Source organism: Scedosporium apiospermum (genome assembly GCF_000732125.1).
Source record: "Scedosporium apiospermum strain IHEM 14462 chromosome Unknown SEQ_SAPIO_0096, whole genome shotgun sequence".
Taxonomy (NCBI): domain Eukaryota; kingdom Fungi; phylum Ascomycota; class Sordariomycetes; order Microascales; family Microascaceae; genus Scedosporium; species Scedosporium apiospermum.
In genome coordinates, this window is record NW_015971797.1 from 406,922 (window position 1) to 422,778 (window position 15,857).

A 15,857-nucleotide genomic window follows, 5' to 3' on the forward strand; every position below is an offset into this window, starting at 1 on the left:
ATAATCAGAGCCTGGGCGGAGCAAGCTGGAACAGGACCGGAGCTGACTTCTCTTCAATATGCAATTATGCGTGCCTCACGCCTGGAACTATCTAGGGAGGAGGTGAGTGCAAAGCTTGATTGATATCCATCCAGGCATCTATGGCTTTGTCGTTCTGCTTGAACTCAGAGTCTCGTACGTACAAATACCTACAAACACCTACCAGAACCATCCGTTTTCTTCTCTTTACCTTTCTTGTCCTTTTCTTCTTCTTTTTTCTGCTCGTTTTGCCCTACTAAATTCGAAGTGCAAACGAACCCGCTCGATATCCCCTCGATCCGTCAAGAGGTGCCAAAGGAAATGTACGTTCCCAGGAGTCCATGTCGCAAGTCTAACTACGAAATATGGCATTGACTAAAGATACTCTTGGTCCGAATTCAAGATCATGGCCGCGAGCCAATCCCAGGGAAAGAGCCCGCCATGTCAAGCTCAAGCTGTGAGTGGTAGTTGCTGTAATGAACTATGTACTTCAGTTAACAAAATCCTACGAAACACCAGTGTGCCATTCAGTGTATGTTTCGAGTTAAACGGCCTTGAAGGTCGACTTTTCAGTTCTATTTTTGTCTGTTCTTTTTGTTTTATTCGCATGATCGGACACTCATCGAGCATCTTCCAGCCTGCCTGAGCCGGAATGGGTTTAATGAGGCACGGTGCCAGGATATTATTTCCGATCTCTACGAGTGTTGCGAGAAGTTCTACAACGTGAATGGCGATGACGCCACGTCACCGAGCTGCCCAAAGCCAAGCGCACTCGAGATAAAATTACGTTTGATGAGAGAAACGAGGCAAAAATAGAAAGAGGCTCCGAATGAGCTGAGGCATATAGCACTATTCCGTAGAGACGTCTGCCAGCAAGTATATCCTTGGCAACATTATAGGAAAGTGCCAGCGTTTTCTTATAGGCGATCATTGAGCACGCAAGAGATTCTTCTGAATCTGAACAAGTATTGAGGAGCCTGTTCCGGGACTCTAATATGAATGCCATAGACATAATTGAGGGAAAAGAGAAAGGTTAAATTCGGCATTGGGATAGAATCATTTTTAAGCTCCCGTTATTGCTTGATTAGGTAATTAAGAATTGAGCTCCATGAAAATTGAAACGCAATTTGCTCCAATCCCGCTGCCCTCTGTATTGCTGTATGCAGAAATATTATTGACCAGTAGCAAATCGCTGCTGTCAGCGTCAGTTCTTCGCATGCTCGGTAAGTTTATCAACACGCGTCTGGGTGTGACAGTCCATTCTTGTAAGGTCACCCACCACCTCGAACTCCTTCAGTGCAGCCACCTTGTGCCAACGTCCGAATTACTTTCTCATTAATTGATTTGCTTAGTCGACTTAGACGAGCTTTCTTCCTGCCTTCCTCTAATTCTGTTGTATCCAGAAGCAAGGCACGGATACACCGCAAAGCGACCACGAAAGAACAGGAAAAATTCCTAGCCTCTCCTCGAAGCAAGGCTCGACCCCGTATCGAGAGCCTTCGCTTGATCAAAATTTCTCGCGCTGCCGCATATCACCCAAATACCATGCGCGATGCCATAGCGCAGCCCGACATGGATGATGCATCAACCCTCTCTCAAAAGTCGGAGCAGGCGCAGGTGCTCCCAGCTCGACCAGAGATAGAGTATTTTGCCAACGCTTTGGATGACTGCCTTGATAACAGGGGCAGTATATCGGAACGACGATCCCGAGTTCTTAAACTTGTCGAGAGCTACTATGAGTATGCATCGAGGCGATACCAGCTCCTTGGCCCGAGGAACGGCTACCACCCCCCGGGCGCTATGCTGAAGGGTGAAGTCAAGATGGATATGGGTAGCCTCCATAGCGAAGATGTGGTTCCGGATCCTAGCCGAGAAGCGGACGCCTGGAAACAAGAAGCACAGATTTGGGACCTCCTGCGCCAACTGTTACCAATAAGATACCCCGACGCCGAGACGTTACCAAGTCGGCCTTCGAGCGTTCGCACTCAGAAGCCAACCCTCTGGAACGAATTTGTCAACAGCACCCCATTGGCAATGGAACGCAAAGCCGTATTACGCTGGCTCCAGGTTATTGCGGCCGATGGACCTGATATCAACGATCTCGTCAAAGACCTCCAAAAAAATGCCGATCGTGGTGACATCATTGCCCACGGATGGATACATACAAGGTCTACGATTAAATTAAGGAAGAGCGTGTTAGCATGGCCACATGTCCTTGACCCTACATCGCCCAATGTCTCCCAGTCCCATGTTAATGCTTCGAAGTCTCCGCTGGTTACACAGCTAGACCCCGATTCTACCACCCGGCAGGGAAGGAACCTCGAGCCACAGGACGAATATTTTGAGCGAGCAATTTGGCTCGGTTGTTTTGAACTTCTTCGAAGAGGTTGTAGCGCAAGGGAAATTGAGGAGTGGTGCCGAGAACGCACAGAAGGATGGCGCGCTGTTTCTATGACGGCCATTCACCTGGGCGACCATGAAGCCAACGCCTCACCGGACCAGCCTCCCGAGGCACTCGCTTTGTGGATGCGTGCCTGCTTGGCGGTCGCACGCCAGGGTCCTCCAGGCCTCTACGAGCGCGCTGTGTATGGCATATTGGGGGGCGATGTCCCCAGCGTGGAAGCTGTTTGCAAGACTTGGGAAGATTTCGTATTTGCACACTATAACTCGTTGTTCCGGAGCCAGTTTGACACTTTTGTCTTGACAAAATGTATGCCAGAAGCAGTGGTCAGCATTTCACAGCAACCAACCCCTTTCCTTGACCCCCCCCAGTACCACGGAGAATCCGGTTCACCTGAAAGACGCTTTCTTCGCTTGCTCGAGTCGAACAATGCCACAATGGTAGCGGCTCGTGACCCTATGAAGGTCCTTCTGGCTTCTACCCTCGCGAAGGACCTTGAGCGATACTTTTTCGACCAGGGGTTTGCCCTGGCACTTCATGCGAATCAGAATATCGAATCCAAACTTATCTTCCCGCACGGTTTTGTTGAGTCAGAGGTCGACACCGATCGATACTTCCGGCTGGATCACCACTGCGGATTACGGGTAGTCTCGCATATCTATATCGTTTTGTCGCTCCTAGAGCAACTGTACCCGCAGTTACGTGCCGTGGTGAGCCAGGACGCCATGAGACGCGACATCCAACAGAACAACATCGTTGCCTACGTCAGTTTGCTGAGACTCTCTGGGCTTTACGAGTTGATTCCCCTCTACTGTTCTACCTTAAGTGAATCAAGGCAATACGATGCGCTCTGCCGTAACCTTATTCACATAGTTGAACCCACCTCCCGGGCCTTGGCAATAAATCTAATTGGAAAGGCTGGCCTGGATAGTCTCAAATTCGTCAAAACACAGGCGGCGCTACGCTTGAACACGCTGGTCAATGACGGCAGCTCCCGCGAGAACCAGACGCTGTTTCGCGTCGTTGGCGACAATACTGATCACAGCCTCAAGTACGGCCGCCTCGTTAGAGCCGACTTTTTCGGTGACGACCCTGATGCAATTCCCATGGCGCACGAATTCTTGATACGAACTGTTGAATGGCTACTTGAAGTAGACCACGCTTGGCCAGATGCTTTGTCCACGGGCACAAAAATTTACAAGTACTTCCTCAGTATGGTCTTCCTCTCTCTACCTGATACTGGCGTAAATTCTAGGCTAACTGATCTTGGCTCGTTTCTAGAAAACACGTTTCTCAATTCGGCTCGGGTATTTGCTCGGAGGATCAGCTTCTCTGGCTTGATCGGCAACCGAACTCAGAATCCCAGTCCTGGCGATCCGGAGCATCCAGATTTCACTGACATTAGCTTCTGGGCGCGACAGCTCAACGCTCTTCCCTCCTTTTCGGGTTCTCCCGCTCAAGTGGCAGCTGATGCTCGGAACTTTCACGACATGGAGGCCTTAGTGAGAGCACTGGATACGATGGAGACCCTTGCATCTCTCGCTCAGCTATCTAGAGAGTACGTACTCATTTTCACTACGTTTATACACTGAGAGTACATCGAATTAATCAACCTGAGGCAGGGATTTGAATACCCCCCGCGATTTCTGGACCGAGGTTGGCGTCGAGGTCAAGGCGCTCAAAGATCATATGGAGCCACTTCTTGGGGGTTGGCTCCTGCCGGGAATACAAGGTAAGCCAGCCTATGTGGTAACGCTTCTCTGTAGAGATCGAGATAGACATGGTGCTTACACGTGGAGAAAGAAGGTGATTCTGAGCTTGCAAACTTGAGGACGAAGTATCTGCCGGAAACTATCCTAGCGTACGTGAGCACATTGCACTTCGCTGGGACATGTCTCTCACGAGACAACCTCCTTGAATGTATGGAATTGGCCGTCGTCGTCGCCGACAAGAACTCAGACATCGCAGCCAGCTTCATCCAAACGCGCCGGATGAAAGAGCTTGTAGAGGCTTTTGCCTCTTGTAGCAAAGCGCTAGCTGTTATTACGGGTGACAAGAAAACGGTGGGGTCTAGCAGTAAAAGGCTAAGAGAGGCGGGCTGGGCACGAGATTTATGGTCCATAACTTCCGCGGCCGCCGGGAGGGACTAGGAGGGATACCGAGTGCTCGGGCGTAGGTTGGTTCGTACCCGCCTCCCAAGGAATGTAGCGAAGAGGGAGCAATGGATCAAATGTTCAGGGCTTGCCAGCTGCTTCCGTCGTTGAGGTCCCAAGACTTGAAACTCGAAAGGCGGACGCGTCTTGTAAGAACAGTGAAGTACTTTGTACAGTTGTATTTACCTTGGTGTAGGTCAATTGGCATGTCACAAATACTTTTTTATATTAACAATTGTGCAAATCCAAGTTGACTGACAAGAGGATTGTGGGTTTATTATGTAATGAAGAGCCGAACACCACTGACGGCTGGTTTAAGCTCTCTGGAAATTTTTACCCAATGACAACAAGGACACTATGGGTGCAACAGCTCATCACCATACTATGAGCAAGGGAGCGCTGGGAGCTCCTGAAATACGAAGACCTGCTCTCCCTCCAGTTCACTTCCATCGGAAAACCTCGTGACGAACGAGCGATTAAGTCCAATATAAAGATGGATTCGTCTCCTCCGGTTCTTCCCCCAAAACCGAACACCAACTTTGAGGGACCCAACGAAAGCTTGCCGATCACTGTAGTGCCGCACTTCACCCCAGCCCTTACGCCGCATCGACCTTCCATCCGTGATGATGACTCCTCCCAAAGCCGTGATCCTGGTGCTGGCTGGATGCCCGCCACATTACAAGATATGCCGTAGGTCAACCCCACGCAGCATATTCATCTGTATCTGATCGCGCTTACATCAGTCGTTTACTTCAGAAAGCAGCAGCTAGCTGCAATTTTGACGGACGACCGTCTTCTGAGAACCGCAACACATGCTCCAGAGACTATCCACCCTTCACTCTCAACATCTTACGAATCTCTCCGCACCGCACTGCTAGAAAACGCCGAGCTCGCGTCTCGGTTAACTGAGCTAGAACTTCGGGTCTCTGCTGAGAGAGACTCGGCACAAGCTCAGTTGTTATCCACCCACGCTCTCGAGAGGCAATGGCGTCAGAAACAGGCGGAATTGGATGGCGTACTTGGTCCATTCTCTCCGGCATCTCTATACCAACGTCTTTCCCACGGTGTCCAGGAGCAAGGGATGGTATGCCACGCACTCGAGGAGAGTTTTATTGAAGGCAGTGGTACCGAAAGTGCAGCCTCCGAGAGGGAGGTGATCGACTGGATAAGGCGATACCGTGAAGCGAAAATTCTCTACTACTCGCGCCAAGAACGAAAAGACCGCTGGGACGAGGGGCGGGTTGGTGGTTGGAGATAGGTCGCGTCACCTTTTCTCAAAGACAAGCAACAAAAGCTATCACAACCCCTTTCCAACGAAGTCTATATCGAAATAAGAGTTTATTCATTGATGCCTTGCCAACCCGACGCCACGCACTCTGCAGCAAGCTCTGGTCTCTCCCGACGGCGGTTAAATATTTATTTCATCGTCCACTACCAGACGCTTCTGTTCCCTCCGCTCCCGGTGCGTAACGACGCGTATGGCCGCAGGCTCACGAGCCCAGCTCTCTCGGCGGCGTCATTGGCGACGCCCTCACGCTCAATATTGACTGTCATGGCCACGCTTTGATCGCCTTTCCCGTTGTCCCGTATATATTAATAGAGACCCAGTCCATACGAGTTTTGGGTGGGAATGGCCTCCATCCCCTTTCGGTTTCTCAGTTGTCGGTAGCGGAGCGGCTACCCTCGCCTACAGGAGGCTGAATGGGCTTCTTTCCATCTCAGGGCTCCGAGGACTTATTGGCAACGCAAAGAGATCTTCTTCATTGTCGTTTTCACAGGCGCCCCCGCGTTTTGTCTCTCCACTTGCAGAAGACCTATCTGCTGCCACCCAGTTCACTCGTGCTCGGTTGCTATTTTCAGCCAACGTTTCAAAGCAAGGCGGCACCGTCATTGAGTCCACAAATGCAGTTATTAGGATGGGTCTATTGTTAGCTTGATCTTGGTCAGCAGCTCTTAAAAGACTTCAGGCATATGTCGACTTACTCCTTGGCACAAGTCCAAGATCCTCCGGAGAAGTTGCCAGTCTTAGCCCTCGCCAATGATCCGTAAGCCGGCTGGTACCTAGTTGCGACTTCGCCGGCGTTGGGGCCACAACTGGCCCCCGAGTTAGCGACGCTGCACAGCCTTCTTCTGTCTCAAAGGAAAAGTGGTCCAGAAGCCAATGCTTCTCCTGGAGTGCCATTTCAAGGCCCACGCCTTCGGTATTTTCTCTCATTTCGGCGCGAATCTCTTCGTCCAGATCTGCTAGACGATTTTTTGCCCATGCCTCGTCTGGTAACGTGATGACCAGTTAGTCGCTGGAAGGGCTTGAACGTTCAAAAATTGGCAGCGCGGGGTCACGGAAATCCTTTTTTTCGGAAGTTTACGTGAACTTACGAAGAACCCCCTTTCTCTCTTTCTGCACCCCGAATTCTTCGGGAAAGATTGCGGGTAATGGGTTTGTTGTGAGGATGAGCCCAGTAGAGTGAGTGATTCGGACGAGTTTTGGAATGCGGGCTCCAGGGGGAAGCAAGAAATACACGCGCTTTCGGACCCTAGCTGCCCTATCACTCGTAGCAAGAGCAGTAGACGTTCCTTGCCATGATACTTCCCAACCATCAACATGTTTGGTTATCCACTGGGGCCCCGCTGCATGACTGACATGCGTCTCCTTCTCGTATGCCCGGCAGTCCAGTCGTTCAGGCCAGGATGTATCCCATTCTACCATCAGCACCTTTGTTCCATTCTCGCTATTGGCAGGTTCGAACTCAATCCGGGACAAGGCAATCATTTCAGGTGGACGCGACGCTTCGATCAAGCCAATCCCGGGGACTACCGGCCCTGGAAACCCAGCGCCATCCCCCTGGACATCCGAGACGGTTTTCATGACGAGAGGAGATTGACAAAGTCGGAAGGCAAAGTCCCTCGACCACTTACATAGTAGATCTGTACTCTAGTTAGACTAGTAATCCCGCACCAAGTTGATCACGGGCGTTTGAAACGTCGTCTAAGAAGACATGGATGAGTATGCGTTGATGGGAGGAAAACCATTAGGTGGGCGCATCCACCAAAAACCACGTTGCTGAAAGGGACGCAAACCACGATAGTGGATTTGGGAATGCTCAAAAATAAGGAATCGAAACAGCCCTACGCCAAGTTCTATTCACGAGTGCGTAGGTCACACGAGGTGTTTTCCCATAATGGCTCTCCAAGTATCCCTAAGCCTGCTGCTGTGGTGTTGCTAGGAACGGCAATTTACATAGACATCCATCAATGTAAATCAAGAAGAGACCCGTAATTTCCATATATGTACACTGAGAGCATGCCGATAAGGACGGCAAATACTAAGCAAGGCATCAAACGCTGGATCACGCCAAACCCAACCTCGTTGATCACGGAGACCACACCTCTACTTCGAAAGAAGTAAATCAATTTAACCAATCTGCCAAAGAAGAGAGGATGCTATTCTTGTGTGTTGTACAACCAGTATACACTAGGTACAGAGCATATCATCCAGGAACTCATCCACGCATTTAGCCCTATAGGTCGTGCGAGTTCCGGGATGGCTCCATGAGTTTCAAATCAAGAGCAAGAATAAACTCTCACCCAGAGTCACATCCAAAGAAATGGAAGAAATACACCAACAACACCGACCGTTGGGTTTCCAACGGCAATCCACCTCACGATGCCCCCAAGGCATCCACCCATCTTACAACACACAACACACCTCCTTTATTTACTTCATAGGAGACACGAGGATCTTCCAGCGAAGAAGCTTACACTCTCGCATGCAATGTTCTGCCAACAATCAGTCAGTTGAGCACCTCGCAAACATGGGTCTTGTTTGTTCCACCATTACAACACTGTGTGCGAAGAAGTGGGCGAGAAAAGAATGTTATGTACTTCGTACGAAGTACTATTAAGTGGAAAAGGATGGGTGGGGATGGAAAACGGCCGGAGTAGGGCCGTGGACGATGATCCTCTCTTCCAGACATCGGCATAATTCCGAGTAAATTGACTCTATTGGGAAGGGGGGGGGGGGCTACGTACAGATTACGGAATAACGATCAACGATGGAAGTCGTTTCTCTGTCCACTGTCGACTTCGTATGAAGGATGAGCCGCAATCATTGTCCGGCCTAATCATGTCCTCTGCTGCTCTCCCATTGCAATTGGATTTTATCTACTTCGGGCTGCTTCTGATAATCAGAATGCACCTCCATATTTCGCGATGTCTCCTCGTGCTCCTGATTGTCCAAGTGTTCCCTTGAGGGTGGATGAGACGGTCCGTTTACGGTTTCCAAAAATGCAGATGGGATGGAACTTGCTTATTCTCGGAGAGACGCAGCACTGAGTATTACACTAATTTAATTCAACCGGAGGAGCATCGTAATTTAAGTTAACAAAGTAGTGCAGGGTAAGATCTAGGTATCTAAAAGTACTGTAAACCTTTAATTTAGTTTGAGTGTACCTCGACGATATTTTCCGTGACCTCTCTAGTACTGGTTAAATGATCCCGTTGCGTGCGGGGAGTAATGATGATACATTACCCTCCAAGGTGTACTCGGACTTGTCACGGTTGTACTAAGGCGTTACTACAAAAGTATCGCAGGGGCCGAGGTAAAGAGAGGTACCTTCTTATTATGCGAAGTAATATAGAATGTATTACTATCCAGTACATAGCTGTTGGCAGTGATGGGTTCACAGCCTGCTTTTTGGGGATGGGTCGGTTCCAGAGAGGAACACTCAGATAAAGGAAGGGTGCGAAGTAATTACGAGGTTTCAGCCCATCACTCGATGGACGAGCGACGCCGCGGAGAGTGAGGGCTGGGCCCCTTCTTTTATATTTCTCCTTGGTCAGTTTTCCCCGACTCATAAAACCAATTGTCGACCAGACCAATGAACATCTACGAAGTACTCCCCAATTTTCTTCGAGATCTTTGATGCTCGACGATTAACGTTGGATATTACGAAGTGGGAAAACGGGGCCACGTATTGGATGTACTCGTTGCTTCATCAGAGACTTTTACTCTAGAGATGAGTGATAGCGCTTTAAAGAGGCCATTGTGTTGTCGGACAGGGCAGTTCGGGTGCGGTGGATGGGCCCCAAAAGAAAGACCGAAAACGGCCGAAGCTATCAGTCGAGGCAGGCTAGTGGACATAGTATTTCCAGTACCTTGCGAATGATAATACCGTAGTGATGGAAGGAGAAAAACCTTTTAATTCTGTGCTCTGAACCCCCTTCCGCGGGCCTATGCTGATAACCGACACCACAGGATTAATTCGGGGAGAGTGAGGATCGCCCTCACCAGGTATGCTTATCGGACCGCGCATGGAAATGTCAGGGATCAAATATGGTTCACCACTGCTTAGTCGGAAGGAAGGGGAAAAAAAATATCAAAGAAATCAAAATCCAAGATGAGGCCTAGCCACTTCATACAGGACTATTTTCAAGCCCATTTTCAAACTTTTTTTTCTTATAAATAATAAGAAAATACAATAAAATAAAGGGATAATAAGGAGAGCAAAATCGAAGTCCCCTTAGGCAGGCTCTCTGTCAGTTGGTCACAGCATGTGTTTGGAGTTTCGTGGGTGAATGGCACTTGGTGTAGAGTGTCTCATTTGTCCCGCTGTGTCGTTAACACATTAAAATTCCGTATAATTGATTCTCGCTCTTGGGCTGTGACTGACGTTATGTGTTTATTACGGAACCGTTATGGGCTCGCTCCCCTGCACGTCCGCCAAATTTGATCGGCTATTGGCACAGATATGTAGGGGCTATTCGGAGTATTGCCGCTGGACAGGTCTTTCTTTGACACTCCCCACTATTACGCCGGCCAAAACGCCGTCCCATCCACCGACATTAGTTAGTGCCAGGCCACGCGCCTTTCCGCACCTTCTCTCTCTCTTTCTTTTCTGACACCCTTCTTGCAACACCCATTTCCATACAGCCACGATCGCCGCCTCATTCTCCGACCTCTCCATCTCGTCTATCCTGTTGACTTCGTACGATATTGGCCTGCGACTCGAATTCATTCGCGAGCGAAATTTAACCTACGCATATTCCGCAAACTCGCCTTGGCTGCTCCAAATTGGATCGTGTCAGGGTCATTCACCTCACCGACTCGCTCTCAGACCAAGACTCGCCTCGCCACTCCGCTCGTCGAGTCGCCCTCACTCCAAACAAAAGGCCGGAACGCTATCCATCGGAAACATCCAACGTATTTCCACACATCGTCGTCGAGATCATCAATTACAGATCTACGCCTCTGTCGGTGCACGGAGGGTCTATTCCGTATCATCGTGCATAGCTCTCTCCGGACCGAACACTGCTCGAATAGCATTGTCGTTTCTCGTTCAGCCGTCGAGTCGATTCATCGATCAAGCGCCCAGAACAACCTAATGGAGGCTCATCTCAGGGTTGTCATTGACCTGTGACACAGAGGTCCACACCGTGGCCGTGTCATGACGAGGTTAAACCCTGACCTCCAAAAGGTCCTCGCGATCCTATTCCCCACGACATTCAACTCGTTTTAATCGCTCCGTCCTTCAACCCCAGAGCAAACCGGCGGCGAGTGGCCGAGTCATCGTAGCAACCATGGATCCCCCACACATCACCGAATTCGCCTCGGAACGATATTTTAGTAAACTCAATCAATTAGGCGATGCTCCCGAGGCGGCGACGTCGTCTCTTCCCGGGCCCTCACAACCACACTCCATCCAGTCTTCAACCTTCATTTTACCCCTGAGGTCGTCGTCAAAACCATGCGAGAGCGAAGTTGCGACCATTCGTCCCCCGGACCACAAGCGCTCGGAGCGAAGCCGATTATTTGGATTGCGCTCGAAAGTCTCTCTCCTGCACGCAAAGCCTACTCCGCCCGTACCGACATCACCATCGTATTCATCCAAGCCAGCAGGCGACTTAACCACACCGGCACGGTAAGCGTCGTCACGCATTGACACTGGAGATCATTCAGCATCGGCTAACGTCTTCAACAGGGTACCCCTAGACGATCTTTTCCGCTCGTTACCCAGCGAACTTCAGATTCAAATCATCAACTCACTTCCTCTCTCCGATATTTTGAACCTGCGGCGGGTTTCCCGTTCGTGGCATACCCTGATCACACTCAACGAAGGGCCAATAGTCAGATATCATCTGGATCATCATATACCCGCTTATGCTGTCCGACTATATCCCGCCCCGGATCCATCCAAAGCGGATTTTTATTATCTCTGCGGCCTGTGGCATAGGCTTCATGTCGCAGCGAAATTGTCACATTTAATGTGTGAATGGATAACCAAAGAAATATTTCTCAGGACCACCAAGGCGCAAAAACTAGACTTTGCCCCGCAGCAGGAACGAATGCGACGGCGCTTGATACCATTGTTATTCACCATTTTCCACTTCTTTGAGATGTACCGGAAGCTGCACCTGGAGCACATTGCGGAGCACGGCGGTTATGGCCTGCGACATACACCGTACACCCTCAACCCTATCGAAGTTAAAATCATGAACATGTACGACGATAAAACGCTACTACGAGTCCACCAAGTATTCCCACTCGTCATTTCCTCATTCTGTCGCCAACTACGGCCCCCTTCATATGCCGGTCGAGTTGAACGATCTCTTCGTGGCTATCTGAGAGAAAAGCCACCAGATGAAGTCCATGCCGCCATTCTCTGCCTGGGTGGGCTGAGGCAAGTGGAGCGGTTTTGGGAGATCGGAGGATACAACTCCCGCCGGGGTGCCGTCGACCATTGGTATTCCTCCGTGGCCTTGACTCCTGAGCCTCCCACAAAGCCTAAGCGATCAATTATGGGCATCGGCCGGAAGAAGTCTATGGCTGCGCTAAAGAACAGCGCTATGCGACATGCCAACAACCCGCCCCTCCCGCCGCTTGATCCCGCTCTAATTAACTCGACGAACTTCGTTTTTGGCACCAGCCTAGCAGCGGGTATGCCCATGGCCTCGCTGGCTCCGGACCACGCTCGACAACTATTACCCGATTTACCGACCTTACAGCATATATGGTTGTTGACCGCTGAAACATTGATTCTCGACAGGAAAATTGTTCAGCGGTCGCAAGATATCTTGCGTAATGCCCAGGTCATGCTTGAACTCATTCGCGAAGACGGCCTGGAGGAGGAGGATGAATGGTGGTATGGTCGCAATGCGCCAGACTCACTTCGTCCACCAGCCGAGGCTTTCGAGAACGATGTCGGTGATAGTGGGATGGTCGATCCTCTTCTCTAAGCATTTCCAGAGAAGAAACAGCACATTTTCGTTTGTTTATACTTTTCCACTTTCTGCACATATATTCACACCATAAAACGTTAGCTTTCGCCTCTGCTCTGACGCAGCCATCCACGCGAAATTTTTCTCTCGCGCGTGCACATATATACACGCACGCACACGCACACGCACACGCACACGCGCTCTCTCTTTCTCACACACACACACTCTCTCTCTCTCTCGATATATATATATTTCATCTCTTTTGTTGAACAATGTATGGATAACGGATAGTGCGGACGTTGGTTTGGTTCGGTTGGCTTGTTAAGGCTTATCATAATCATTTGGGGTTTGGTTATATTCATTAATGGGCACACAAATGGAGCATTCTGGGATAGATACCGCACAAATAATCCGCCTGAGGGTGGTTGGGAAATAAAGTTTTATATTTCATTCACACTTCCTGTCCTCACTCGTTGTGAGTAGTTTGCTGGCTATGGAGGCCTTCGGCGAAACTGCATAACTGAGGTCTTCTTCCCTCCTGTAGTTAGGTCCTTGGGGACCTTTGTAGTATCCCTGTTAATAGATTGATGCTACTCTGTAAGACGCTCCTCAAACTCCGAGCGCATCTCGAGATTCCAGCTTTACCCTCCAAAGAATCAGGGGACACACTCTCATATCAGCCACCGGTAGATATGTAAAGATATGCGCGTAAAAAATTCTATTCATCGTGGACGGGTACCTAACCTAGCTCAAATGAAGGCCGGGTAGCTAGGATAAATACGTCTCAGACGACCCCGAAAAATTTTCTTTTCGTGAGTTATACGCCTCTTTTAGCACTATCAATGAATTATCCGTGAAATGGAAGAAAGGCCCGAGAGATATCAAGTGAAGCTCGGTCAGAGTACCGTTGGCGACACCACGCATACACCGACTACCATGATGTCATCAGAGCTTTCGAGAAATACTGAGGAACAACTCTGAGGGAAGCCGTGTCGTCCAAAACTGTGACATGTGCTGTCAAGTGATGGGCGCGGCTGACTAACCATGTCAGACAAGACGAGATAAGGTCTTGGCGACTTGGAGTTAGTTCTCCCCCACAATGGCTGCACCACTAGCAAAGCTCCAAACAACACTGAGTAGATGCAAGACGAGTAGCATCATCCATTTCCTTTTCCCTTGTTTCCGGCGGTCTGCTGTTGATCCCACCTCTTGAGACCTCGGTGTAGTACAAACCGCCTTCCTTCGGCTTTGATCCTGGCGGATAAACCGGGGTTGTCCCAAAGCTCAGCAACCCGAGATAGAGACAGCGGCTTGCCCCAGGCATTGATCGCCCCGCCTTGCAAGCTTCTCGAGGCAGCAGGATTTCTATCAACGAATTTGATCCTTCGTTAGTTTGTCCTCCTTTCTCCCAATATGCAGCATTGGGCCCTCCCTTTCCCCTATTTGCGCCTTTCTTTCAGGCAGCCAACTTCACTTTAATATTGACCGCAGTGTTCCCAAGATGTCAAAGGAACATTGAACCATGGCGATTAAATACAGTCTCCTCTCCTTGCCCCTCGAAGCGTTCGACTCCTCGGACAGGGACGATGCCTTGGCCACATTGCGATCAATCGTTTCTGACCTCGGTACCGTTATCCCATATCGCATCCCTAGCTTTAAGATCGGCACACTGGACGCGTTAGTGCAACAAGCCGACGACCTGGCAAAAATGGATTCTACCTGTGCCGGCGTAGTATCCAAAGTAGCCGACTCTCTGAAGTCTCTCCTGGGTGGCGATGAAGGGAAGATTGCACAGCATAAGAAAGTAAATGAGAGTCAGTAATGTTCAGATTACTCTCTAACGGGCACCAAACTCAGATTAACCTCCAACGTCCCTAGCACAGAATCAACAGATCAGTACATCGCCGATTTCTCCTGGAACACCGTTCTTTACCGACCAGATAAGCCTCTAAGCGAACTTGTTAGCATGCTTCAAAAGGCGCGCAAAGACTCCCCAACCCGCACTCACCAAACGCCACTCTAGCCCTCTCCCGGTTTCACGTAATCTAACAGTCAGCTGCAGGAACTTGGTTCTCTAGATAACGATATCAAGACCAAGATCAATCAATACACCTCGGTAAAGACCAGCTTGGCATCGCTTGAGAGACAGAGAAAGTGAGTTATGTTTCCCTCATCACCTCCGTAGCCCTCCTCTCAAGGTGCGCCCTCTAATTACGGCTGGACTGCAGTGGCAACCTATCAACAAAATCTCTCTCTTCGGTGGTAGATCCTGCCACTCTTGTCCAAGGCTCCGAATACCTTGAAAGCCACCTAGTTGCCGTACCAAAGATTGGCAAGAAGGACTTTTTGCGAGGCTACGAGACTCTAGCCCAGTTTGTCGTGCCCAGGTCAGCACTTCAGGTAGCCCAAGATGATGAGTTTGTTCTCTTCACTGTCGTTACGTTTCGGAAGGCCAGTGCCGAGTTTTTGCAAAAGTGCCGCGAACATAAGTGGATTCCTCGCCAATACCGATACATAGAGGGCGGGAAAGAGGAGGAACAGCGGGAGCTCGACCGTGTCGCGCAGGAAGAAAAGAGAGCGTGGGCCGAAGCTATGCGCATGGCTGTCACCGGTTGGAGTGAGTCTGTGCAAATTTGGCTACATATTCTGGTCTTGCGCGTTTTCGTGGAGGCGGTCCTTCGATATGGCTTGCCCCTCGACTATGTCACAAGCCTTATCAAGGCAAGTCCGGCCCTGCAATGCTACCCTTTTCGTGACAAGCAACCTGGCAAAAGAAGCTGACGACCAGAGACCTAGACCACACCGAAGGCCTCCAAAAAGGTGAAGACAACGCTCGACTCCAATTTCTCATACCTCGGTGGAAACGCCGTCCGAAGGGATAAGCGAGGTAACGTGGCGGATGACACCGCCTTGGCCTCCGAGATGGCAGCTGCAGGGCTCGGTTCCGCTGCAAGCGAGTACACCGCCTACGTCTACTTTGAGCTTGAGGTCCCATAAGAAGCCTTTTTTTCCCTCTTTTCTTTTCTATGGGCTACAACAGACAAAAGATCCAGTCCCGTTATCCCAGATAT

The 15,857-nt window shown here is 50.0% G+C and overlaps 3 protein-coding genes across 3 annotated transcripts; all 3 read left to right on the forward strand.

The window, feature by feature from the left end:
- Positions 1–1,234: 1,234 nt before the first annotated feature.
- On the forward strand, positions 1,235–5,830 carry SAPIO_CDS5074 (uncharacterized protein; the record flags this gene model as incomplete). Its single annotated transcript, XM_016787471.1, has 5 exons — positions 1,235–1,241; positions 1,478–3,977; positions 4,042–4,151; positions 4,962–5,262; positions 5,329–5,830. The coding sequence occupies 5 exons, from the start codon at positions 1,235–1,237 to the stop codon at positions 5,828–5,830; spliced, it is 3,420 nt and encodes a 1,139-aa protein (XP_016642973.1).
- Positions 5,831–11,148: 5,318 nt separating this feature from the next.
- Positions 11,149–12,804, forward strand: SAPIO_CDS5075 (Frp1; the record flags this gene model as incomplete). The annotated part of the gene is made up of 3 exons (XM_016787472.1): positions 11,149–11,489; positions 11,550–11,653; positions 11,891–12,804. 3 exons carry the CDS (start codon positions 11,149–11,151, stop codon positions 12,802–12,804), a joined length of 1,359 nt encoding a protein of 452 aa, XP_016642974.1.
- Positions 12,805–14,308: 1,504 nt separating this feature from the next.
- Positions 14,309–15,783, forward strand: SAPIO_CDS5076 (uncharacterized protein; the record flags this gene model as incomplete). Its single annotated transcript, XM_016787473.1, has 4 exons — positions 14,309–14,600; positions 14,865–14,940; positions 15,015–15,489; positions 15,583–15,783. The coding sequence occupies 4 exons, from the start codon at positions 14,309–14,311 to the stop codon at positions 15,781–15,783; spliced, it is 1,044 nt and encodes a 347-aa protein (XP_016642975.1).
- Positions 15,784–15,857: the final 74 nt, after the last annotated feature.